This window comes from Malania oleifera, chromosome 13 (genome assembly GCF_029873635.1).
Source record: "Malania oleifera isolate guangnan ecotype guangnan chromosome 13, ASM2987363v1, whole genome shotgun sequence".
Lineage (NCBI taxonomy): Eukaryota > Viridiplantae > Streptophyta > Magnoliopsida > Santalales > Ximeniaceae > Malania > Malania oleifera.
In genome coordinates this window covers 62,033,430-62,060,640 of record NC_080429.1, presented here as the reverse complement: position 1 = coordinate 62,060,640, position 27,211 = coordinate 62,033,430, and the positions used below count along the sequence as shown (strand labels likewise).

The following is a 27,211-nucleotide window of genomic DNA, read 5'->3' as shown; positions in this document are numbered from 1 at the left end:
TTGAGAGCTCCACCGTAAGGAAGAGTTATTCGAGATGCATCAAGCTTAGCCAATATCCATTTTATGATAAGACTGGCTAAGTCAAGTTTCTTTTATTTTAACAAACACTGCATAACAAAACAATCGGCATATGAAAGATGGTCATAGGATCCAGCTTGTGGTAGAATGTTATTGGTGATAATTTTTTGGAGGATTTGAGCTTTTAGGTAGAGTTGCTAATACAGTGGTGGATGCCCAAAGTAGGTTGGTTGATTCTCCATGACCAATGGCAGAAATTCCTCAGGTGTAAAGTCTTGTTGGAGTATCCATGATTGTCCTAATGTCGGGCATTCAAAATTTCCAGGAGAGATATTCAAAATGGATGCTAAGGATTGAGGTGAAAACACTATTTTCTTACCCTTCACATCGGTTGATAAGGAATTTTCTCCAAGGGTCATATTTGCATAAAAAATTTTTATCAGGTTAGGAAAGATCCCTTTGGCTTCATACTCAATAAAATTTGTCCATCCAATGTTTTTGAACAAAGGTAAAATCTCAGGGAATTCGGTATTGAAGAATTGGAGATCGAGTACCTTACCAAATATTGGTTTAACTATAAGGAGTCGAGTCCTCTAAAGATTTTTAGATTGAAAGGATACCAGCCATCATTCAATATTTGGATCATCTCTACCAGATGACGAACCATGATTTTCTATTTGCTTTGTTTGAGGCATTGAGAAGTTTCTTGGAGCAATAGATGGCTTCTTTCAAACCCTAGTTTATGTATGATTGAGATGAGAAGCTTGGATTCCAAGGATTTAGTGTAGGAGATTGAAGAAATTCTGGTGTTGGAAACTAAGGTGAGCAAAATACCAGAGTTCAAGAGCCTGAGGTTTAAGAAAAAATAGGGTTTCTTGTGTTAAATATTAAGGGGATTCGCGACTTCAGGTGCCTAAAGAATAAGCACAGGTGCCTGAGGAAATTTCTGGGATAAAATTCAACAGGTAGTAGCTGTCTAGTTGCCTGAGGACGGGAGCTCAGGTGCCTGAAGTACATGTAGGAGCCTGAAGTTTTAGTTCAGCCAACCGAAGTTTTATAATTTCTGAAATTTCCTTATTTCCTTGTTTTGAACCTTTCTAACTTACTTCTTTTATTGTATAATGGTTCAAGCTTCTCCTTTTGTAGATGCATACCTTTATAAAAAAAGCATATATAATTAGTTTTTATATATATATTTTTGTTTCATTTGGACATCCAACCTTCATGTATCCTTCTACTTTCTATTTTGTATGAAGTTATTACTTTATTTTTGGTACCGATATTTTCTTGGGTCCAGTTGATTTCATACGATTTGATTTTTCTTTTATTCTCCAAACTTGTTTTGTTTTCACACCTTTCCTCTTGAATGGACATTCAAACTTGATATGCCCTTTTTTCTTACATTGATAGCATATTGTATTAGTGTAGGCATTACTAGATGTGGTGGCATAGTCTTTGGTTGCTTTTGAAAAATAACTCATATATAGATTCTTTTTCTTTTTATTTTCAACCCCATTAAATCCAATACCTTCTTTGTTTAAGGTCATCCTTTGTGAACCTATCATTTTTTCAAAGTTTGTCTTTCCTTTAGTGAAGTTATAAATGATCTTTTCTTTATCTTCAATTTTATTTTTTAGATTATTTATCTCTATATCTTTCTTGCCATCAACTTTCTTTAGTGATTTCTCTAATTCTAAAGATAATTTCCTTACTTTATCCTCTAATTCAGAAATATATATATATTCTTCTTATATTCTATAGAGGATAGAGATCGAAGATCTTCTATCATTTTTTCATTCTTGCTTTCTAATTCTTTGATTCTCAAATCTTTTTATTTTTCAGCAAGATTTTTGGATTCTAACTCCTTTGCCATAACTTTATTCTTACTTTCCATTTTCTTGATTCTTGAATCCTTTTCTCTTTCAACAGTTTTAAGTGATTCTAACTATTTCATCATTCCTTCATTCTTATTTTTCAATGAAGTATTTTGCTTAGTTACTTTGATTAGCATCTTATGAACTTTGAATAAATCATTTTGAAGTTCTTCATAACATGGCATGCTTTCATCATTGGATTCATCACTACAAGAACTATTTGAAGATTTAGATGAGGAGCTTTCCTCATCATCTCAGGCGATAAAACAGGTATAAGCAACCTCTTGGTCACTTGATTCATTTTTCGAACTACTTGTGCTATCCCAAGTAGTGGCTTTCATGGCCTTTTTCCTTTTCTTTTTAGATTCTTTCTTTAGTAATGGAAATTTTGATTTTATATGTCCAACTTTGTTGCAATTGTAACACGTATGGGTTTTATTTTTTGATTTCTTGGTGCTAATATCTTCTTCTTCTAATTCGAAGTTTTTATTTCTTCTTTTGAATTTGTTTCTCCTTCATAGTATTCTTGCTAGCTTTTTAGATATGAAGGCTACTTCATCTTCATCCATTTCTTCTTCACTACTAGAGTTGTCTTTTAAGGCTTTGAAGGTTATTGATTCTCGGGCTTTGGTTTTTCCATTCTTTTCATTCATTGTCGTTTCATATGTAAGTAGAGAACCTATAAGCTCATTTAAGGAAGTTGTTTTCAGATTTCTTCCTTTAGTTATTGCAGTGGCTTTTGGTTCCCATTTTGGTGGCAGCCCTCTGAGAATTTTCCTAATCATCTCATACATAGTGTAGGTTTTTCCTAGTGCATTTAGGGAATTTATTATGTGAGTGAACCTAATGAACATATTAGTTATGGATTCATCCAGGTTCATCCTAAAGGCTTCATATTCACTTGTAAGCATATTGATCATATTATCCCTAACATCTATAGTGCCTTCGTAAGTGACTTCAAGCTTGTCCCATATTTCCTTAGCTGATTTGCAAGCCATTACTCTATTAAATTCATTGGCATCTAATGCACACTATAAAGCATTCACAGCACTAGAGTTTATTTGCAACATTTTATAATCTCTTTCAGTCATGTCTTTCCTTTCCTTAGGTATTTGTTTTCCATCTATTAATGTGATAGGAATTAGATCACCATCCATGATAACCTCCCAAGCTTTCCAATCCATGGTTTGAAGGTATATTTGCATTCATTTTTTCCAAAATGTATAGTTGTGTCCACAAAAGATTGGTGGTCTAGTTGAAAATTGTCCTTCTCCAAAGGGAGCTATGCCTAATTGAGCCATTAAGATCTTTTTATAGCTACTAATTAAGATTTTCTATAACCCCGCTCTGATTCCAATTGAATAGCAAGGTGTAGTCCTAAGAGCGGGGGGGGGGGGTGAATTGGATTTTAAAACTTTCTTTTAATTCCTTTTGAGAATTCTTAAACTTCTTTTACTTCTTTTAAACAATTCTTGACTTGTTTGTTTAACTCTTTAATCACAAAAGAACTTAGATTCTTTTATCCAATCAACAACACTATTGCTTAGCCAAACAAGTAATCAATAATTCAACCAATCCAATCAAGCACAATGTTTAAACCAAACAACCAAATGATTTGTCACGTATAAGTTAACTGCAGCACTATTTGATTAATGGAAGATTCAACACTCTTTGGAATATAAACACAAACCATTCAATATCAAACTTTAAACCATTCAATCACAATTATAGCTTATGTTGTCAGCCCTGGATATAAAATTGAATTAAGCCCTGTATGAATGGAATTGTCTCTTTAATATGATGTGTAATATAGAGTCCAACACTCTTCCCAATATTCAGAATCCAAATAAACTCTTAGTTAATTTATCTTTGGGATGTTTAACCAAGTAACGTACTCCCGTATGGTTTCCACAAAATATGGTTTAACCAATGTACTCCCTTTCAGTTTCTGCAACCCAAATCCAAACTAAACTTTAAGTTTATTTGATTTCCAAATTACGTAGGTTATATGATTTAGAAATTTAAAACATCAACGCAATTTTATATGTAATGAAAGTAAAGAGTAAGGGAAAGAGAGAGTGAGACAAGATTTTAATGAGGTTTGGCTTATCCCCAGCCTACGTCATCGCCTTTGGCAAACCACCAAAGGATTCACTAAACCTGTTCCTTTAACGGGTGGAACAAACCTTTACACACACCTTCAATAGGTTAGAGTCCGGCTCTTCAAACGATGTCCCCTTGTTTAGTCACTTCTTAATTAGGCTAGAGCTCACCTCTCTAAGTAATATCCCCTTGCTTAGCCAATGATCCAAATAGTCCTTGGAATTGTCAATCTAAAAGATATAAATCAAATAGACATGTACAAATAATGCTCACACAAAGAGCTGATTGGTACAATTTAGAAACTGATATACTTCAATTTCAAAATACCAAAATAATGAAGTAAGAACTTCAATTTCAAAATACCAAAATAATGAAGTAAGAAGCTCAATGTAAATATCACCGGTTTACTTCTCTTTGATGAGGATCAAGAACTTAAATCAGATACTTCAGAGAAGATATAAAAGCTCAGAAATTTCTCAAAAAATTCACACCAATTCAGCACTTAGAGCATATAGCAAGAGCTTTGAGTGAGAGAGATTTTGAAAGAATGTTCAATGCTTGGTGTAAATGTGAAGATCATAAAACATGTATTTATAGGCTTGAAAAACATTCACATTCGTGCTGCCCAAGTTTACTTGGAGTGCCCTCCAAGTTTATAAAAAGATTGGGGTGCAAGTCAATTAGATTTGAAAATTAGAAGTTTAAAAAATCTGCCCGTTACCGTACTTCGATTGCCTAGAGTGCAACCTCGGTCGCCTGAAGTGAGTTCAGGAGCCTGAAGTTATAGGGTTAGGCGCCTGAAGACACTGCCTGTATTAAATTTCTTCAGCAAAATCTTCGGTTGCCTGAGGTTTTTAAATAAACAGTTTTCTTCTTTCTTTTTCAAAGATATTTGACTTCCTTGCTTTCTTGCTTTTGAAAAATATTTTCCGGGGTTTTAGAATAAAGTCTCCAAGTCCATATTACTCCCCCAAAAAGCTTCTTTTCATTCACAATGATATTTTTACCTTTGAAGTACTTACATGAAGATTTCCTAATAATTTAAACATTTCTTGTTCTTTGGAAACTTCATGGTTATCTTCGAGCTTTGAGTTCATTCCATCTTCAGATGTCTTTGAGCTTCCCTTTTTTTATCACTTCATGACACATCACGTACTTTTAAGCTTGTTGGTGATCTTTCGAAGTTTTGTTGGTTTTGGTTGTTTAAGTTTCCTGAAAAACATCATTGCTTGAACACACAATGACATTAAAACCTTTTATTTGTTACCATCAAAACAAGAGGTGAAAGCCTTGTTAGGCTAATGGAATCCCTAAAATACATGATTTTAGGCCCTCATTTACCTTTTTTATCCTCATTTTATTATGTATTTACCCAGAGTTATCGTTGTTCATAGCTATTTAAGGTTTGTTTGTCTTCTCAGGAAAAATAGATTAAAACCATGGAGTTAGGCATTAGAAGAAGCCAAGGAGAATTTGGAGGATTCAAAGCTCGAATTCAGACATTCAACAAAGCTCTAGAAGCTTCAGATCATAAATCGACAAGAAGATGACACTCGAGCATGTGGCGCGACCAGCAAACCACAGTGGTGACTTATTCTTCCACTGCAAACTCCAAGGCTCAGATTGAGATCATAATGCTGCAAGGTTTGACCAAGTGTGCAATCAAGTGACACCTTGGAGCAATCACATTGAGATACTGAGACAGAACTAAAATTCAAAAATACTGAGAGTATCGACGAAGTATTCGACCAAGAGACCTTCAGGGGCAACCATGTCAAGATACTAAGATTTCTTGAAGATCGAGATACTGCAAGTCTCGACCATCAACTCGGCCATCAAGACCCTTAGGCACGACGAAGTCGAAGATATTGAAGATTTTTAATCACTGACTTCCCGTGACATCCAACTAGGGCGCACACAAGAATGACAGAGGAGCGACTTGGTTGACAGCGACGATCATCTGCACCAGATTTGCTGCAAACTTTGCTAACTTGTCAAACAACCCTTGAAAACCCTAGAGCCTATAAGTATTCGCTACGAACACAATCTCTGGGTCCTCTTTGGCCTCTCTTAGGTTAGTGACAGACCTAGAAAGTCATTAAGAGCCAAGTTAGAATAGGAGTAGAGTAGTTTCGGTTCATGTATGGAGAGTCCGACAACCTGTGACAACCGGCGACGTTTATACAACAACCATGTACTACACTAAACAATAAATAAAACTCTAGTAAATAATTAAACTAGTAATTAACTCAAACAAGATTCTGCTCCAACAATAATAAAAGACTAAACTTGATAATATGAATGAGCTTCCACTAAATAAAAAATACTCGATTTTATATTTAGACCAAGAAAAATTTAAGTCTTACACGATTACTAAATAATGAAATAAGAAAAACATGAACTTTAATAATAAAGTACCCAAACATTTTTCGAATCCTACAAAAATATTTCAATAAGAAAAAGAAAACTTAAATTAACAATCCCCAACAAACTTAAAAGCTTCAACTATTTTAATGCAAGAAAGAAATAAAAAAAACACAATCTAGAAATAATAATACTCAAGAAAAAAAAATTAAACTTTTGAAATAACTTAAAGAAATAAAAGAGTGATGAGAGGAGAGAAAAGAAAGAGAGAACGAGAGAAAAAGGAAGAGCTGGTCGTGGCACCAAGAAGAGCAGGAGCAGCAAGAAGCTTCAGTTCCCTCCTCACGCAGCAGTAGCAAGGGAAGAAGGGGTTCTCGGGTTTGTGGGATTGTAGGATAGACCACATTAGTAGCAGCATAGCAAGGAGGCTTCTTGGGTTTATGGGATTGTAGGACAGTAGTAGTGACAGTGAGACAGAATGAGGGAGAGGAAAAGAAGGGAAAGGAGAGGAATATGAGAGTTAAGAGAGAAAAGAAGAAAGAAGAGAGAAGAAAGCAGAGAGAGGACAGGGAGAGAAGGAGTTGCTCCTCTCTCGCTTTGGCCCGCTCAGGTTAGTACTTCCATGGAAGTCTGGATGAGCATAGTTAGAAGCATGGTGTCCAACATTTGATTCGGATCACAATATCACTTTGTATGAGTAGGGTAACTTAGAAATTTACTTTCTTTCCAGTAGTTTAGATTTATTTGCTTTCAGTTACATGCTTTCCAGTAGTTATTATACAATCACCATTGCAAAATACCATCTTTCACTTCTTTTTCATAGCAAAGCTTTAGTAAACTAAATTGGAAGATGTTTAATAATTGCGCTTCAAGCCTCCGTTGATCGATACCCAACTTACCCACTTTCTACTAAACTTGGGATAGTTAGGTTTTATAAATATTATTTTTGGGAGTTAAGGACCCAAGACTTTGCGAGCCAACCACTGGGAGTAACATTCCGGGCTATAATGAAGGAGGTCTTCACTAAAATTCTAGCTTCCATCGGAAAACCTAGGGCTTTGGTTTTTCAAATGATTTTTGTAACATAAAACTTTTTCTATGAAAGCATGGATGCAAAAATAAATGCCCTAAAATAACTATTTCAAAAGATTTTTCAAAGACTAATAAAGAGAGCTGGAGAGTAAAATATTTGCCCCAAGAAATAGTTTTTGGAATAAAAAATAAGTCGGGGGAACTTTGATTAACAAGAGGTTAAAATTATTTGAGAGAAAATATTGCAAATCAAAGTTTTTAATCAAAGCAAATAAGGGGGTACTTATAGTTTTTTAACAAAATATGACCGTTGGGGACAAATTAGGAATTTTGGAAAAGTTTAATTAAAATTTAATCCCAATTACCCTTAATTACCTGCAGTAAAAATATGACAACCCAAGAGATTCGATTGTCTGAACAGTCACATGAATAAAAGTGTATTTTTCATGTTTGGGTGCCCAAGGACCGGTTCAGGTGGCTGAACTAGGTGAGTTTCCAATCTGCTCAAGGTTCAGTCGCCTGGTCTCAAGTTGGGTCTGCTGAACTTGCACTTTTGGTTACCCGAGGGTATTTTGAACGTAAATGTTCACGCACCCGAGTTGTTGGAAAAGTCCTTAATAGGAGTTTGGTCGACCGTGAACACTAAGTTCATTTTGGTTCGGTCACCCCAAGTCAGGTCAACATTCTGACTTTTCCTATGTTCGGTCGACCGAGGCGTTTTCAACGCCAAGGCAAAGGAATATGTCCCATGAGGCAGAGGACAAAGAAGAAGAGGAGGATACAACAACCGCCCAAACATAGGCAAAAGAAACATTCAATGCTACAACTGTCATAAGTATGGACACTATAACAATGAGTGTTCGGGACAACAAAAAGAAAAGTTTAGCAAGGAGGCTAACCTTGCCGAAACTGAACCTGCAGATGGAGAGTCGTTAATACTGAAGGCACAAGATTCAACTCCCCAGGACCAAAGTGTTTGGTACCTTGATTCTGGAGCCAGCAACCATATGACTGGCAGAAAGAACCTATTCTTTGAACTTGATGAGAAAGTTCATGGGGAGATCTCTTTTGGTGATAATTCTAAAATCCCAGTCCAAAGGAGAGGAGATGTTTTAATCAAATAGGAGTCCGAAGATCATGCTTACATCTCCAACATCTATTACGTTCCAGATATGACGACTAACATTTTGAGTCTCGGACAGCTTGTCGAGAAAGGCTATTGAATTAGCCTTAGTGATAAAGAGATGGTGATTACAGATGCTCGAGGAAAGCTTGTTATTTGAGTACAAATGGCAAAGAATCGAATGTTTCTGCTCACCATCCAACATGATACACCAAGGTGTTTGAGCACTATCATCATATACAAAGACTAGCTATGACATCTAAGGTATGGACATCTGAATTTTGAAAGTTTGAAACAATTGGGAAGCAAGAATATGGTGAAAGGCTTACCCAATATCCACCATCCAAATGTAATATGTGAAAGTTGTATTCTGAGCAAGCAACCTAGAAACAGCTTTGGAAAGCAAACTGACTGGAGATCAACTATGCCGCTCCAGTTAGTACACACAGACGTGTGTGGTCCACTAAGACCATTTTCAAATGGACAAAATCGATACTTCCTCACCTTCATCGATGAATACAGCAGGAAGACCTGGGTCTACTTTCTGAAAAATAAGTCAGAGGTGTTTGACAAGTTCAAAGCTCTTGTGGAGAAACAGAGTGGCTATCGCATCAAGTCACTTCGGTCAGACCAAGGAGGAGAATACAGAGATGAAGCTTTCCTGGAATTCCTTAGGCATCAAGGGATTCAAACATAGTTCACACTGACCTACACTTCCCAAGTTGAATGGTGTAGCCGAAAAAAAGAACCGCACAATCCTTAACATGGTCAGGAGCATGTGAAAGGATAAGAATGTGCCCAAGAGTTTTTGGGCAGAAGCAGTGTCATGTGCAGTCTATTTGCTCAATCAGTGTTATATGAAGAGTCTTGATACAAAGACACCACATGAAGCCTAGAGTACTCACAAGCCCAGTGTGAGTCATCTTAGGGTGTTTGGCTCCATAGCCTACGCCAAGATCTCAGAAGCAATAAGGAAAAAGCTGGATGACAAAGGAGAGAAGTGTATCCTTGTTGGATACATCGATAGCACCGTGGAATATCGACTCTACAATTCCATCAACAAGAAAGTCTTTCATAGTCGGGATGTCATTTTTGAAGAAAATGAATCCTGGAAATGGGACCAAGCTAAATGTTCCAAAGATGCGGAATTGACACTTGAAGGAGAAGAACCTACACAGACAAGAAAAATGGCTATCGAGTCACAAGTTCCCGAGCTGCAGACACCTTCTTCACATGGTTCACCACAGAGAAATGAAATTCCATCACCAATAGAGTGTGAAATCTAAGACATGAGACCTAAAGGAGCTCGAAATCTAGATAACCTGTATGAAACTACAAAACCAATAGAAGAGTATGTTACTCTATATTGCCTATTATTGACCAGCGATCTGATTAGCTTTGAGGAAGCTAATGAAGAAAAAAAATGGAGAAAAGTGATGAATGAGGAGATTCAATCCATCGAGAAGAACAAGATTTGGGAATTGACAAATCTCCTGAAGGGCCGTAAAACTATTGGTGTGAAATGGGTTTACAAGACCAAGAAGAATGCTCAAGGAGAAGTTCAGAGATACAAAGTAAGACTTGTCACCAAATTCTACAAGCAGAAAGAAGGGATTGATTATGGAGAAATATTTGCCCCGGTTGCCAGACTTGAAACCATCAGATTACTAATTTCACTTTCAGCACAAAATGGATGGAAGATTTACCAAGTGGAGGTGAAATCAGCATTTCTGAACGGTTTTCTAAAAGAAGAGATTTATATCGATCAACCACCTAGATATGTGAAGAAGGGCAAAGAAGATAAAGTGTACAAGTTGAAGAAAGCACTCTATGGCTTGAAGCAGGCACCTCGTGCGTGGAACATGAGGATTGATGACTACTTCCAGAAGAATGGATTTGAGAAGTGTCCCTACGAGCGTACGCTATACATAAAGATGGAGACAGATGGAAGCATGCTGATAACTTGCCTATATGTTGATGATCTGATCTTCATCGGCAACAATCCAGAGATGTTTGCCGCTTTCAAGAGGAGCATGGTCAAAGAATTCGAAATGACGGATATTGGCCAGATGACTCACTTCCTTAGCATAGAAGTCATGCAAAGTGAGAAGGGAATCTTCATATCCTAGAGCCACTATGCAAAAGAAGTACTAAAGAAGTTTGGGATGGACAAATGCAACCCTGTGACAACTTTGGTTGAAACGGGATTGGAATTGAGAAAGAATGAGGAAGGAGATGTTGACCCCACATATTTCAAGAGTTTGGTTGGAAGCTTGAGGTATTTGATGTGCACCGGATCAAATATACTCTATGGAGTTAGACTTGTCAGCAGGTACATGGAGACTCCTGACCAGTCCCACCTGAATGCAGTGAAAAGGATACTCCAGTATGTCAAGGGTAGCATCACCGATGGTATATTCTATTCATCAAGAGGTGATTGCAAACTTATCGACTATTCAGATAGCGATTGGGGAAGAGATCTTGATGAAACAAAAAGCACGACGGGATTCACATTTTTCATGGGAGATACAGCGCTTACATGGTTTTCGAAGAAGCAACCCATCGTAACTTTGTCATCATGTGAAGCTGAATATGTTGCTGTCAGCTCAGTTGTTTGTCATGAATTTGGAATGTACTGGAGTATCTGAGATTTCTTCAAGATAACCCCACAAAAGTCTACATCGACAATCGATCAGCAATTGTACTTGCGAAAAATCTAGTTTACCATGAATGAAGCAAATATATTGACACTCGGTATCATTTTATCAAGGAGCATGTGAAGAATAAAGAAGTGGAGTTAATATCTTGCAAAACGTATGATCAGATTGCTGATATTTTTTCACGAAGCCACTCAGGCATGATATTTTTGCAAGACTGAAGACAATGCTCGAAATGACAAAAAGTCAAGTTTAAGGGAGGATGTTGAAATGGTAAACTTGACGGTGGACGGTGGCAGCAATGGTAACGACGGTTGCCAACCAGCCGCTTCTTCACTCACCAACCTCACCTACCAGCTGCAATCTTTGATTATTTTGGTTTAGTATCTACTATAAATAGGTGTGTGTGTGCGCGCGTGCAATGTAGTATGGTGTGTAGAGAGAGTAATAGCCAGTGAGCGAGTGTTTTGATTCCTCTGTAATTCAATTTTGAAATAAATTGATAGTGTTTATCCTGTAACTGTTTCTCACTAAGTTTCAGTTACAACCAGTGACTGAGCCTTCCTCTCCACCCATCATTTTCTACATTTTATTTGAAATTTTGAAAATTAAGTGAAATTTTCATAATTATTTAAATTTTTGAAATAAAAATTAAAAATTTATAAAAAAATATTTTAATTTTAATAATATTTGAGATAGAGTAAAAATATAATAGAAAATAATTTTTGTTTACTTTCTTTACCTCAAAGAAAATGCTGGATCCAAACATGTCATATACCTATCTTCTTATTTATTTGGTTTCAATGTTAATACCAGGTTCCATAATTATAATGGATTTATAGGAGTTGCTCTCCTTTTATACCCTCCATTTCTAGGAGTTACAATCCATTTGCTAACCTCATGTTTACTTTCTTTAAAATACATCTCAAGGTACCCCTTCCGCCTTGAGGATATTTTATGTATTATTAATATTTAAGAAAAAAAAAAGACAAAATGGGGAGGCAAGAAAAAATAGGGAAGGGTGTTACGTGGAAGATTCCACTTTCCAAGAAATCTTCAAAGCATTTAATCAATTTACTAAAAAAAAAAAAATTTTAAACATTTTATATATGAAAATGGAAACTTATCATTTAATGCTTTCATTTTGACTTTTTAAGAGCAAATTGAAAGTTAAAAAATGAGGAGGTGGTTGCATTTTAGAAAATATTCTCTTTCATTATTTGAAAAATATAATAAGTATAAAATCATTAAATAAATAAATGAATATATATATAAAATATTTGAAAATGTCACAAGTTCGACCATTGGTTCACCCAATGGTTTCTTGGGTTTGTCACTAATATGATTTTTTAAAACTATGATATGTAGGATCGAGGTGGACTCCATCTATAGTGCCCTTATAGAATGACTTAATTTAGAATTTTATAATGATTATTAGGTTCCTCCATTCCTCAAGAGAAGCCAATTATTTCAATTGTGTAGGCTAATAAAATTTTTTATTCCCCCACATATATGCAAAGGGTAGTAATTAATATTCTTCTTGAACTCATTGACCGAATCTATGATGTTCTTTTGTGTTGCCACATTGACCCATAATGGCATGGTCCATTTACCCAAATATTTTCCATATATAACATGTTGCATGCTTTTATTTATACCCCCATCACTCTATCATCTCTTCTCACCAATCTCTCTTTCTCTGCTCTATATTTATCCTTTTTTTCTAAGTTGAATGTTAGTGGGATAAACTGAAAAATTGTCTTCTCTACATGTGAAATGGCTATTTATGATTTTATCATACTTGGGTTTCTCTAGCTAGTTTATAGTCATAATGCTCTTAATGCCGATGATACTTTGCATAAAGCTATTGCCACTTTCTATGAAGGAGATAACTCCCAGTGGGATACTCAACTATTATACTCCCTATAATACATAAGACATATATATATCACGTAGACACTTATCATATATAGGTAGAGTTAATACAAATTTTTAAAACGTGTAATTTAGTCTAGTACATGTTTAATGCAAGTGGAGCTTGTGGCTATGATGACCTAGTCAAAGAAGGATATGATAGTTACAATACAACTTTAAGCACAATATTGTTCAACCAAGGTTCAACTTGTGGGGCTTGCTTTGAGATTTGGTGTGTCGATGATCCACAGTGGTGCCTTGGTCAATCTGTTATGGTCACTGTGACCAACTTTTGCCCACCAAATCCTTCTAAGCCTAATGATAATGGGGGTTGGTGCAATGTACCGCGAGCACATTTTGATCTCTCTAAACATGCCTTCCAAAAAATTGCCAAATACCAAGCTGGGATGGTACTAGTGTCTTATAGGAGGTATTGATCACTTGAGTCTTGCGTTCTTTTTCTTTTCTTGAAAGTCTAACCTAATTTCATGTTTAATTAATACATAAAAATCTACTGGATTATGGACACAGTTAGGGTTTTTCAAATTCTAAAACTACATTTTATTTTCTAAAACATCTTTCATGTATATGCGTGTAGCTAGGAGCAATATAAATGTGAGCCACTGCTTTTTGTCTAGTTTTACTTTGTTTTATATTTTAGTTAAATTTAAAAGATGGGTCTATGAAAAAAATTGGTATCAAGCCTTACTAGTCATCTAAGAATTGGTGATCTATGTTATTTGCGCATAGGCATGTGCGTTTTAAATGACTAGTACCCATGCCCAACTCTCATATTAATTGTCTCATGACAAAATTTTTTTTCATACCTAAGTGGCTGGTGACTAGAATTTGTATTTGATGAAAAGAAGAAAACAAAGGGGATAAAGAAGATACAGTGGATAAAAGATGAAGGTGAATTCTGCTACTTTTCTTATTACATAGTAAACTCAGTACAGTGTGTATATATATACACGAGGAGGAAGAGAGCAGAATATTCTCTGTAACAAACTTAACAAAAATAATAAAGAAAAGAATAGAATATTAGAAACAGACAAAATCCGTTTGAGCTATAAATTATTCTTGAGCTGAGGGTGGTTGAGTAGTGCTGATACGCCCCTACGAGCCAAACATGTGTGGAAGAACAGTGAGGCTCAAACGGAGAGAGGCAAATCGAGAAACAGATAAGGGTTTTGTGAAAATATCAACGAGTTGATCCTTGCTTGAAAGAAAAGACACCTGAAGAGCTCCTGCTTGAATTCGATCACAAACAAAATGATAGTTAACATCAACGTGTTTAGTTCGAGAATGCATAACTGGATTCATAGACAAGTAAGTTGCTCCCAAGTTATCACAAAAAAGAGTTGGAGATGTGGATAGAAAAACACCCAATTCAGAGAGTAGGGATTGTAACCACAGCAGTTCACAAGTGGCATGAGCTAGGGCCTTGTACTCAACCTTTGTGCTGGATCTGGCAATAGTGGATTGCTTCTTTGAGCTCCATGAAACTAAGTTGCCACCAAAGAAGACACATTAACCTCCATTTGATTTTTTGTCATCGGGACACCCTGCCCAATCTGCATCAGTATAGGCAGCTAGGGATAAGGTGTTGGAGGGTTGTAGTAGTAAACCATAATGCAAAGTATGTTTTAAATAGCGTAAGATGTGCTTTACACCTTGCCAGTGAGATAAGCATGGAGCATGCATGAACTAACAAACACGATTGATAGAGAATGCTAGGTCTAGTCTAGTGAAGAGAAGGTACTGCAAGCTTCCCACTACACTTCGATATAGCGTAGGATCTGGAACAGGAGTAGAATCAATCGCAGACAATTTTGTGGAGGACATAGGGCTGGTGATTGGTTTGCAATTCATCATATTTGTCTTGTTATGTAGATCAAAGATATATTTCCATTGACAAAGCATGAGCCTAGTAGAGGTATGATGACATTCAACACCCAAGAAGTAGTGTAAATATCCCAGATCCTTGATAGGAAAATCAGAGGTCGGAGCAAAAATGAAGTGGGATATAACACTCGAACTGGAGCTTGTAATCACAATGTCATCGACATATACAAGAAAGTAAACTGTTACTGATTGATGCTGATAAATGAATAAGGAGGTATTTGATTTTGAAACAATAAATCCAAGTTCCAGTAGCCGAGAGCTGAGCCTAGCATACTAGGCTCGAGGAGCCTATTTAAGGCCGTAGATAGCACGATTGAGTTTGCAGACATAATGAGGAAATTGTGGATGAATGAACCTAGGAGGTTGAGTCATGAAAACCTGCTCATCTAAATTGTCATGTAAAAAGGCATTCTGAACATCCAATTGATGAATCGGCCAGCCAGACGAGACTGCAATGGAGAGAACTAACCTGATTGTTGTAGGTTTGATCACAGGGCTAAAAGTTTCAGTGTAGTCCAAACCTTCGAGTTGGTTATAACCTTTGGCAACCATTCGGGCCTTTCATCTCTCAATGGAGCCATTAGACAAATGCTTTGTCTTAAAAATCCAGCGACAGCTAGCAACATGTTGATTGGGGGTAGGAGGAATAAGAGACCATGTATTTGTGGACATCAGGGCATCAAAATCAACCTGCATCGTGTGCCTCCATTTAGGAAATTTGGAGGCTTGAGTAACAGAGGTGGGCTCCTTTGGGACAGTAATAGTAGTGGTATGGGCGCGAGGCGGAGGCCAGGGAATGGTGCCATCAGTTCGAATTTTAGGGCAAGCTTTTTGTGCTCGGGCTCTTGTGTGCATGGGATGAAGGGACGTGGTAGGATTCGCAGAGGGAGAAGGAGAAGAAAACAAAGGAGAGTGTGGTGATGATGACAAGTCGAGGGAAGCCCTAGTGAATTATTGAGAGGAAGAAGCGGGGTAGGTGAGACAAGTGGGAGCTGGGGTTGGGAGCGAAGGATGGAAGAGTGTGTTGAAGGCTTAGTGTTACTGTGAGGAGATGATGGGCTGGGCCTAGTTGGGGATATAGGAGTGGGGGAATATCTAATGGGCTGACTGAAAGAAGGTAGTGAAGTTTGAGACGTTGTTGAAGTGAGCTGAAACTGGAATTGGCAAATGGAAAGACATATTTGTCAAATAAAACATCCCAAGAGATGTACATACGGCCAGTAGGAACATAAAAACACAGATAGCCATGATGAGAAGAACTGTAGCCGAGAAAAACATAAGGAAGGGATATGAAGTCCATTTTGTGTTGATTATATGGCCTAAGATTAGGCCAACATTGACAGCTGAAAGTTTTTTAAAAAAGGTAATCAGGTTTGTAATGAAATTATCCTCAAATGGGGATTTTTTATATAAAATGGGAGAGGGTAGACGATTAATTAAGAAAACGATAGTAACAAAGGCATTAGACCAATAGGATTGAGGTAAAGAGGAATGAGCAAGAAGGGCAAGACCAGTTTCCACAATGTGCCTATGTATTCTTTCAATTGAGCTATTTTGTGAATGAGTATGGGGACAAGAGATGCGATGACAAATACCAAAATATTTTAACACATTATTAAGAGTTCGAAATTCACCACCCCAATCAGATTGTAATGAATGGATTTTTGTATTAAAAAGAGTTTCTGCATGGCGTTTGAAAAACAAAAAAAAAACAGACGCTACATTTGATTTACATTTTAATGGAAAAATCCAAGTAAATCGACTGTAGTCATCAACAAAGGAAACATAATAACGAAAACCACCATGAGAGATCAATGGTGCAGGGCCCCAAACGTTGGAGAAAATGAGATGAAGTGGGGCAGATGAACGATGAGGTGAGCGACCATATGGGAGCTGGTGAAGCTTAGCCTTGCAGCACGAAGAGCATAAACCCAAAGAGGAAAAGGATTTGGTGGGCAGAGACATCTGTGAGATGAGTTTATGTACTAATTGCATGGAAGGATGACCGAGACGAGAATGCCATTGAGATAAGGAGACACGCTCACCAACATGAGCTTGAGGAGAGGAAGGTGGGAACACGTACATGCCATCCTTAGTAGAACCACGAAGGAGAACCTGCTGAGTTTGTGAGTCCTTTACACAAAAAAAGGAAGAGTGAAATTCAAAAAATACAGAATTATCCTCACATAATTTGCGGACTAAAATTAAATTTTTATAAATTGAGGGAACATGGTAGAGTTTGGAGAAGAGAATATTGCCATTGGAGGAAGGTATGGTGGAGCCGCCAACATGATGAATTGGGAGAGAAGAGCCATCACCAACACGAACTTGTTCATCACCTTTGTATTCAGAAGGGTTGAGAGAGAGATTAGAGAAATCATGGGTGAAGTGGTGGGTAGCAGCAGAATCGGGGTACTAGTTGGGGTCTGTAGGTGTGGAAGAGGGTTACTAAAATTGTGGGCATGAAGTAAGGTGGGCAGAGAGGGAAGGTGGTGGAGGAGATTGATAGCTATAATCAAATATGTGGTAACAGGAGATGGCGGTATGGCCTCTTTTAAGACAGACCTGACAGGTGGGTCGGTTAGGTGAAAAGGGAACTGGGGAGGAGGAGGGAGGATGACCACCATGCTTGCCACGACCACCACGACCACCACCTCTGAAATTGCCCCTGGCGTGTGAGAAGCCTTGGCCACGAGAGAAGCTGGTAGTAGATTTTGTTTGAGTGAAGTTAGAAGAAAATTCAGGAGATACAATAAGTGTGGAACTTTGATGGTTCAACCGTGCTTCATGAGTAAGGAGATGGTTGTATACTTGCGCAGGAGTAAGTGGATCCACACGAGTAGTGATGGATGTAACAAGGGAATCGTAGTCGAAGCCTAAACCAGCCTGGAGATATGTAATGAAATCAGATGAAGGAATGATTTTACCGGCCATGGCAAGAGAGTCCTGAAGGAGCTTTGCATGATGATAGTATTCAAAAATGGTTTTTGAACCCTTATTGAGGGTAGTGAGCTGGAGTTGAACCTGCATGATGCTCGCATTTGATTTTGCAGCAAATAGATCTTCAAGAGTTATCCACACCTCACGGGAAGAAGTACTTGTGAGGACATGAGCAATCAGTGTTTCAGAGAGGGAGGAGATCAAGACACTGATGATGGCTTGATCCTGCTGTTGCCAGGCAAGAAATTCAGGAGATGGTGTGTTGTTCTTGCCGATTGAGTGAGGAGGAACTGAAGAGCCATCAATGTATCCAAAGAGATTCTGACCTTTGAGATAGGGTATGAGTTGTGCCTTCCACAGTAAGTAATTGTCATGAGTTAACTTTACTGTAATCATATTGATGGGAGAGGGTAGAGAAATAATAGGTGGTTGCGTGTAAGAGGAGGAAGCAGTAGGAGACTCGGCCATACTACAGAAGAGAGAGCGGACGTGAGTCCTAACAGCGCTCTGATACCATGATGAAAAGAAGAAAACAAAGTGGATAACGAAGATACAGTGGATAAAAGATGAAGGTGAATTATGCTACTTTTATTATTACACAGCAAACTCAGTACAATGTGTATATATATACACGAGGAGGAAGAGAGCAGAATATTCTCTGTAACAAACTTAACAAAAATAATAAAGAAAAGAATAGAATATCAGAAACGGACAAAATTCATTTGAGCTGAAAATTATTCTTGAGCTGAGGGTGGTTGAGTAGTGCTGATAGTATTTCAAGGTTTTATTTACCTATTCACATAATGGAATGACTTTAATATAAAGATTTATGCAATAGATTATACAAAAATGCATTACCATCGTAAAATAAATTCTTATATCAATAAAGTTGGACCTAGTTTAAATTTAAAAGTTTAGATTATCAAGTGAGGGGAACATAGATCTCCTCAATTATATGGCTTTTGTTTACTTTCTTTACCTCAAATAAATTCTAGATGCAGGCGTGTCATATTCCTATCTTCTTCTAATTTATTTGGTGTCCTACTTAAACGAGTTTCTCCATTTATGTGTTTTAAAGGGTGCCATGCCAAAGGTTCGGAGGCATCAGTTTCACACCAAAAAGAAGTACCCTTTTCTTAGTCAGTAACGTGGGAGGAGCCGATGACGTTGCATCGGTTTCCACTAAAGGTTCAGGTGCCTGGCAGCAAATGAGAAGGAACTGGGGTCAAAACTAGGAAGCCAGGTCCAGTTTCCATGGTGAAACCCTCTCCTTCACTGTCACCACAAGTGATGGTTGCCACGTGACTGCATGGAATGTTATACCTTCAAATTGGCAGTACGACACGACCTATAAGAGTACTGTACAACCCTAGGTCGCATCGGCAACGTGCATGCCTCTATTTCAATGAATAATAATTTATTTTTGTTTCATGAATAAAAATTTATATGTTTATTGAGTTTTCTCTCATTCCCTCTCCGAACAAAGGGTCAGAGCTCTCGAACATAACCAGGAAGGAGAAGTTCCTCAGACATCTTAAGCCCGGAGTAGTATATTAAGAAAATAGACCGCTAAAGACAATGAAGAGGTGCAAAGTGCTCTCAGAAACATAGATGAAACAAAAGTTTTGTCTGAATTAACTGAGGATATTCAAAGATGTCAGAACGAGTTGAATAAACTCATCACTGAAGATATTATGTTCGGATAATCCATGAAAGGGTACCACACCCCCGCTAAAATGACAATAAAAATAAACAAAAGAAAATAAAATTAAAGAAAGATCCTCACTTTATTAATTATTATTTTTAAATTAAAAAATAAATAAAGAAAGATCATAGAGAATCTATGAGACCAAAAAATGGAGGAGTTTTGAAAACAATTTGGATTGAATTTTATTTCCGAAATTGATGCGTCCGAAAAAACATTGGATGGTCAAGCGGTTTTTAAACAAAACATGTTGGACCATCCAACATTTTCTAATTTGGGCATAAAAGCGTGACTGACACATGGCCATTAAAAGACGCTATACTAAGTAGCATTTTTAGCTAAAAACGGTTGGATGAAACAACATTTTTTGTAGGCCCCATTGCAAGAGAGTAAAAATGAAGATCAATTTAAGGGCAATAATGTTTAGTATTTTAATTTGCTTCTCATGGTTGGACATCAAACATTATTATATACTTTTCATAATACTAAATAATGACACATAATGTCTCTGTATCCCAAGGTGATGATCCAATGATGAACATTTTAATTATTTATCCCATTTTTTTTGTTGCACATAATACAAAGTTAGGAGTAAACTCATTGTTGTGCTTCAAGATAGGAGGGTTCTAGTTTTTTGGCATTCTCTCGTGTATCTCTCATTCTTTGTCCCTAGGTTTCGATTTGTAGTTCTTTAGGAGGACTTCTTGTCCTCCATCCCTAATGATTGCTCCTTTTTGTTAATTGTATTTTATTATTTTATTGAAATAATATTTTTATATTTGATTCAAAATTAGGAGGCAAGATCTTATTAGGGCAATGAGAGAAGTAACCCGACATCATTAATTTAGGCTTCAACAATGAACTTTCATTAGCAATTTCCTTGAACCATAGTTATGTAAATTACGAGCATGGGTTACTATAAAACTTTGTAAGTATGGAAGTAATTTGTGTATTTGAATTGTTGATGCATGCTTTGCGGTGACTTTACAACCATATTTTTCTACTACGTATGCTGGATTTGTTCTAATTAAATAAAGAATGACTTTTTATATTTTAATTGGGGAATGATTGTTGGGTGGCCCTTATGAGTTGCATGTTATTATGTGCCAAGAAGGGAGTTAAATTTGTTGAACTTGCCAAATTGGTGGTCTTCACAAGGGCACGTTTGATGGGTTTGATCCCTTTTCTCTTAGCTACATGTTATAGCTTTCAATACTCCCATAAATATTGCATGCTACCGTAAAATTTATAAAACTTTTTAAGGATGTCTAGTTGTTGAAAACAATATACATTTTTTATTTTCAGTGAATTTAAAAATATATAAACAAACTAAAAAAATCTCACAAATCAATTCATGTAATATGTCATGTTGGCCTAACAAGGTTTAATCTCGTTTTGATGATAACAAACTAAGGTTAGTAATTGTGCTTTAAAGTTAAACTTCAAGAATCATGTGTTTCACAAAGTAAATTGTTATGCTTGGAAAAAATTGAATGAAACCCAACTTAAAGTGTAGAGACCCGAACCTGCAAAACAAGAAAAGGGTGAAAAGGGGATTTTTGCAGGCTTCGTCGATGAAGTCATTATTCTCGTCAACGAAGGCCCTTTAGTGCTTCGTTGATGAAATTTAGAATCTCATTAACGGAGAGATCCCGACCGACAGGAAAATAATCAAGCTTGGGCTCATCGACGAAGGAGGAGGTTCATCGACGAATAGTCTTCTATGGTTAGTCGACGAAGGATCAATTCGTCAATGAAGTTGACTAGGTCAAAAGGCCTATAAATAGCATTTTTTGTTGCTTAAGGGTTAAGAAACAAAAAGTTCTCTCTCTCTCTCTCTCTCTCTCTCTCTCTCTCTCTCTCTCTCTATAGTTCTTCAACGTTCGTCTACCATTTTGGACGATCGAAAGTTACTGTGAGGATCAGGGAGCTAAGATTTATAGTACTAGCGGACCAGATTCTTGTTTTCATGAAAAGTGAGGATTTGGATTTTCGAGCGTTTCGGTTTATTTCAGGAAATAGGTAAGGGAATTATGTTTGATGCAGTGTTTTATTGATTTTGAACTGATAGAAATGTTTATGGAGTGAGTATGTTATGTTTTCAGTTATTCTTTAGAAAACCATCTGTTCAAAAGGCTCATTTTTGAACCTAGGATATACGATATGATATTTTAAGTAGAAATGAATGGAGGAAAGTTTGGTTTAATTCTACAAACCATTTATACAATGTTTTCATGGTTGCCTACGAGCTATGTTTTTATTATGGAAAACTGTGCGGAAGGTGAATATTATTTTGAGAATTATGGAAATGCCAGAATGGGTATGTTTGTGTAATATTGAACTATTTGCGAAATCTACTAGAACTGTTTTTAGAAATGCAGGTATTTTGCAAGAGGACGGAGGCCTGAGTTTGTAACAAAAGGGGGCGAGGCCCAAGGTTGTATTAAACGGCACAAGGTCGTGATTTATAAAATAACAGTGTTATTCAGAGTCTAAGAGTCGAGTTGTAACAGAAGGGCTAAGGCCCGAGTTGTATTTTATAAGAGGGTCGAGGCCCGAGTTTGTGTTGAACGGCCAAGACCGAAGTTTATTATATTAAATGAGTTTTAATTACTTAAGTTGCATGATATGCTTTAAGAACCCTGAGAACCCAGTTGTTGTAAGCACGGTATACCGTTGGCAGAGAGAGTTTCACCATTTGATCGTGTGCACCCACATTTACGAGAGAGTGGTGTTGGGTGGTCCTAGCTGATTGGCCGAGACGCAAGCAAACTCGTAAGCGAGCTTGCAGAAGCCTACTGAAGTATAAGCATGGAGTTGACTTGGCTTGGGTTGATCCACCAGATTTTTGTCCAGACTTCGAGCCGCACAACCTTAACCATGGGGGTTTATACATGGCAAGTAGTTCCAGGGAGTGTCTTTCATGCATATCTATATATTTATGCAATGTTGCAATTGTTTCCAGTATTGATTTATATTATGAGAAATGAGAAATGAGTATACATACTATATTCAGTAAAAGAGAGAGGTATGATTCTTGTATACATTGAAAAACATTCTACCACACACTATCATTAACTTAATCTTCCTTACTGAGAGGTGTCTTACCTCGTTGTACAACATATCTTTTTAGGGAATCCCAGAGATTGAGTTTAGCGGGATTTAGGTGGTGGAAACTAGTTTAGTTACTTTTTGTGAGTGTCTTCAAGAACTCAGATATGAGTAGTTATTGTAGTATGCCTTTGGGCTTGTATTATAGTTGTGTGGACCATATTAGTTGACTTATCATTATGAGGTGTATTATGAGAATCAAAGAACCCTGATGTATATTGTGGTTTAGACTCTGGTAATAGAATATGGAGAATTTTTCATTATTTTGCTGCATATCTTGTATGTTGAGATGGTATTAGGTACACGGACGTCACTAAAGTAGCACCTGGGCCACGTGATGGGTTCGGGCACTACAAGTGGTATCAGAGCCTAGGTTGGCTAGGTTGTGCAGACTTTGACAATAAGAATTACCAGAGTATAGGTTAAGATAAGTTAAGAGTGAGGAAGGGTAAGATAAGTCAGGTTTTAGTCTAAAGGCTTGGAAGCGAAAGTTTGTCAACGGTCTTCTGTGCTTTTAATGGAATGACGATTTCAGGAAAACTATGGTAAATCCATCAATGATTTTGGTTCTAGGTTAAAGGAATAGGCTTGGAAAGTATGTACGTTGTGCCATAGTGTGACGAGGGACAAATATTTTGGTATTTTTGCAATAGAAACGTATAAGTGGTTCTTATAAACTGTAAAATTATGTGTTCTCATAATTAGTCATTCCATATTTGCATTAACTATGATAAATATGGAATTCCTAAGCCGACTTCTATCCTATCTTCAGGATGGATTCCAGAGGAAGGGGAGTTATGACTGGAGTGGACAACCATATGGATACCTCCAGTAGTGATGATGTTGAGGCTTTGGTTGTGCTGCGTAGTAAAGCACAGCAGGCCAAGAGAGAGTCTCGAAGGGATTCTAGGGAACGGAGTCAGCCAGCGGCAAAAAGAGGCTGCACGTCCTAGCAGTTTTCGCGGATGAATCCACCTGCATTCTCAAGTGGACCAAATCCAATTGCGGCGTAGGACTGACTTTAGGAAATAGAGGAACTGTTGGAGGTACTGGTATGCACTGAGAAATAGAAAGTTAGATTTTCCGCCTTCAAACTAGTGGGGGAGGCAAAGACGTGGTGGATATCGACTAGGCTGGTAGAGGAACAGTGTCCTGGGTACATATTTATTACCTGGGGCCAATTCAGAGAAGTCTTCTTTAGCGGATATTTTTTGATTGCCACTAGAGAGGTGAAGGTTGAGGAATTTTTACGTCTGACCCAGAGGTCCATGGTCGTGTAGCAATATGTAGCTAGATTTGTGGAGCTATCCCATTTTTCTCCACATATGGGTCTAGATTAGTCGAGGAAGGCTCGAATGTTCAAGAGGGGGTTGAGACAAGCAATACGCGCACAGGTGGCGACATTGCTAGTCTAGAGCTTTACAGAGCTAGTGAATAGAGTCATGGCGGCTGAAGCCAGTCTTCAGGAAGGGGAGAGAAAGGCAAATCAGAAGAAGAGGCCTTTATCCCAAAGTTATCAGTCCAGCACTGGTTAGAGCTCTTGGAAGTGGCCTGGTAATTTGTTGGGCCAGCGATAGACATAAGGACCTCAAGCCACTCAGGGAAATTTTCAATGCCCTTCCTGTCCCAAACGCAATAAGATGTATGTAGACGAGTGCAGGACTGGTTTTTCGGTCTGCAATCAGTGTGGTAGTACGGGACACCGAATACAGGATTGTTGCGTGGTATTGCACTACCTGCCTTCACAGTCGCAGTATGGAGGAAGTAGTTAGACAACCAGAGGAGGTCACTAAAGGGGCATCGCGCAGGTGCAGGTGTACTATTTGACGCTGGGCAATGCGGAGAATGCTGGCAACATAGTGACAGGTATGGTTTTAATTATGTCACATAATGCTATTGTGCTATTTGACTTAGGTGTGACCCACTCATTTTTATCATAGAGATTTTCTAGAGTATGTGAAGTTGAGACCCAGTTGTTGGGGGTCAAGTTAGGAGTGGTCATGCGGATAGGGTCAATTATAGTATGCAGTAAGGTGGTTAGAGACCATCTAGTGGAGATTTAGGGGAGGAAGTTGCCTGCTAGTCTCATTGTTCTGGAGATGCAGGGATTCGATATTATCTTAGGGATGGATTGATTAGCTTCTAGTTATGTGGGCATAGATCTTTGAAAGATGGAGGTAGTGTTTAGACCTCCAAGGGAGGAAGAGTTTAAATTTGTAGGGTCATGTGTGCATTCTTCACCATAGATCCTCTGAGTGGTGCAGGCAAGGAAGTTACTTCTGAACGGTTGCTAGGGATATCTGGCATGTGTGAAAGTGGTGCCAAAGGAAGGACTAAAGCTGATGGATATTCTAGTGATACGGGAGTTTCCTGATGTCTTTCTTGAGGACTTACTAGGGTTGCCTCCAGATCGTGAGGTGGAGTTCGCTATTGAGTTTACACTAGGGATGACACCAATTTCCAAGGCGCCTTATAAAATGGCTCCAGAAGAACTAAAGGAGTTAAAGGAACAACTGTTGGAATTTCTAGATAATGGTTTCATTAAACCGAGTGTATCACCTTAGGGAGTGCTGGTGTTATTCATAAAGAAGAAGGATGGGTCGATGAGGATGTGCATCGACTACAGAGAGATAAGCAAGGTAACTGTAAAGAACAAATACCCATTACCACGTATTGATGACCTATTTAACCAACTGAAGGGAACTCAGGTTTTCTCTAAGATTGATCTGTGATTTGGGTATCACCAACTAAAGGTAAAGTCAGATTATGTATTGAAGATGGCCTTTTGAACCTGGTATAGCCATTATGAATTTTTGGTTATGCCGTTTGGTTTGACAAATGCGCCTGCAGCATTCATGGACCTAATGAATCGGATTTTCCATGAGTACTTGGATCGGTTTGTGGTAGTATTTATAGATGACATCCTGATCTATTCAAGGAGTCATGCAGAGCATGAAACTCATTTGAGGCTAGTACTTCAAGTACTTAGAGAGAAGAAGTTGTTTGCTAAACTCAAGAAATGTGAATTCTGGCTTAAGCAGGTTGTATTTTTGGGACATGTAGTGTCCAAAGAAGGAGTATCAGTAGACTCAAGCAAAGTAGAGGCAGTAGTAAACTGGGTGAGATTGAAGAACGTTCATGAGATCATAAGTTTCTTAAGTCTGGCAGGGTACTACCGCCATTTTATCGAGGGTTTTTCTTGGCTATCAAGTCCTTAGACACAACTTACAAAAAAGAATAGTAGGTTTGATTGGACCAGTGATTGTGAGCAGAACTTTCAGGAGTTGAAGCAACATCTAGTCACGACCCCAGTGTTGACCATTCCATTAGGGGATGGTAGTTATGTGATTTATAGTGATGCGTCCCAGAAAGGACTCGAGTGTGTTTTGATGCAACAGGATAAAGTTATCGCTTATGCTTCTCATCAACTCAAGAAGTATGAGAAGAACTACCCTACGCATGATTTATAATTGGCAGTGGTGATATTTGCACTAAAGATCTGGCGACACTACCTTTACGATGAAAAGTGCGAGATCTTTACTGACCATAAGAGCCTTAAATACTTCTTCACCCAGAAAGAACTGAACATGAGGCAACGTAGATGGCTCGAGATGATTAAGGACTACAACTGCACCATTAGTTACCATCTGGGAAAAACTAATGTTGTAGCTGATGCTTTGAGCTGAAAATCAGTGAGCGCGTTGGTTTCAGCAGTTGTTCTACAGCATCAGATTGTGATGGGTCTGGAGAGGTTGGGAGTAGAGTTGGTGGACGAAGATCCATAGGCATTCATCGCCAACCTTGCGAGAGATAATCAAGACAGTTCAAAAGGAAGACGTGGTGCTGGTAGAGGTCATGGAAGGAGTGCAGAGTGGATTGAAGCTAGATGTCAATGTCTCTATTGATGGGATAATGAGATTCCATACCCGGATTTTTGTACCGACTGATGCCAATATTAAATGGGTCATTCTAGAGGAGGCTCATCGCTCTCTCTATACTGTTCATCCAGGGATTACGAAGATGTATGGAGACTTGCGAGAATCATTCTGGTGGAGTGACATGAAGAGGGAAATTACTAGATTTGTGGAGCAATACCTGGCATGCCAGCAGGTTAAGGCAAAACACCAGAGGCCAGTAAGACCACTACAGCCACTTAACATTCCCAAGTGGAAGTAGGAGCACATCTCGATGGATTTTGTATCAAGGTTGCCTGCAGTGATGCATGGATAGAATGCCATCTGGGTTATAGTGGATTAGCTGACGAAGAGTGCACACTTCATTCCTATCAGAGTCTGCTATTCCATGAATAGGCTAGTAGAGTTATATGTGTAGGAGATAGTACAACTTCATGGCATCCCTGTTTCTATAGTTTCAGACCGAGACCCATGATTTACCTCTCAGTTCTGGAAGGGTTTACAGAATGCCTTGTGATCGCAGCTCACTTTCAGCACCTCGTTTCACCCGC

The 27,211-nt window shown here is 37.9% G+C and overlaps 1 protein-coding gene across 1 annotated transcript; it reads left to right on the top strand.

The window, feature by feature from the left end:
- Nucleotides 1-13,189: 13,189 nt before the first annotated feature.
- LOC131145869 (expansin-A8-like) lies at nt 13,190-19,165 on the top strand. The gene is made up of 2 exons (XM_058095047.1): nt 13,190-13,515; nt 19,009-19,165. Exons 1-2 carry the CDS (start codon nt 13,190-13,192, stop codon nt 19,163-19,165), a joined length of 483 nt encoding a protein of 160 aa, XP_057951030.1.
- Nucleotides 19,166-27,211: the final 8,046 nt, after the last annotated feature.

Bases quoted from the DNA above. Each gene is read 5' to 3' on its own strand.
- LOC131145869 (XM_058095047.1), top strand. From the start codon at position 13,190: ATGTTTAATGCAAGTGGAGCTTGTGGCTATGATGACCTAGTCAAAGAA. The intron at 13,516-19,008 runs GTATTGATCACT...TGTGTTTTAAAG, and splicing joins GTACTAGTGTCTTATAGGAG to GGTGCCATGCCAAAGGTTCG.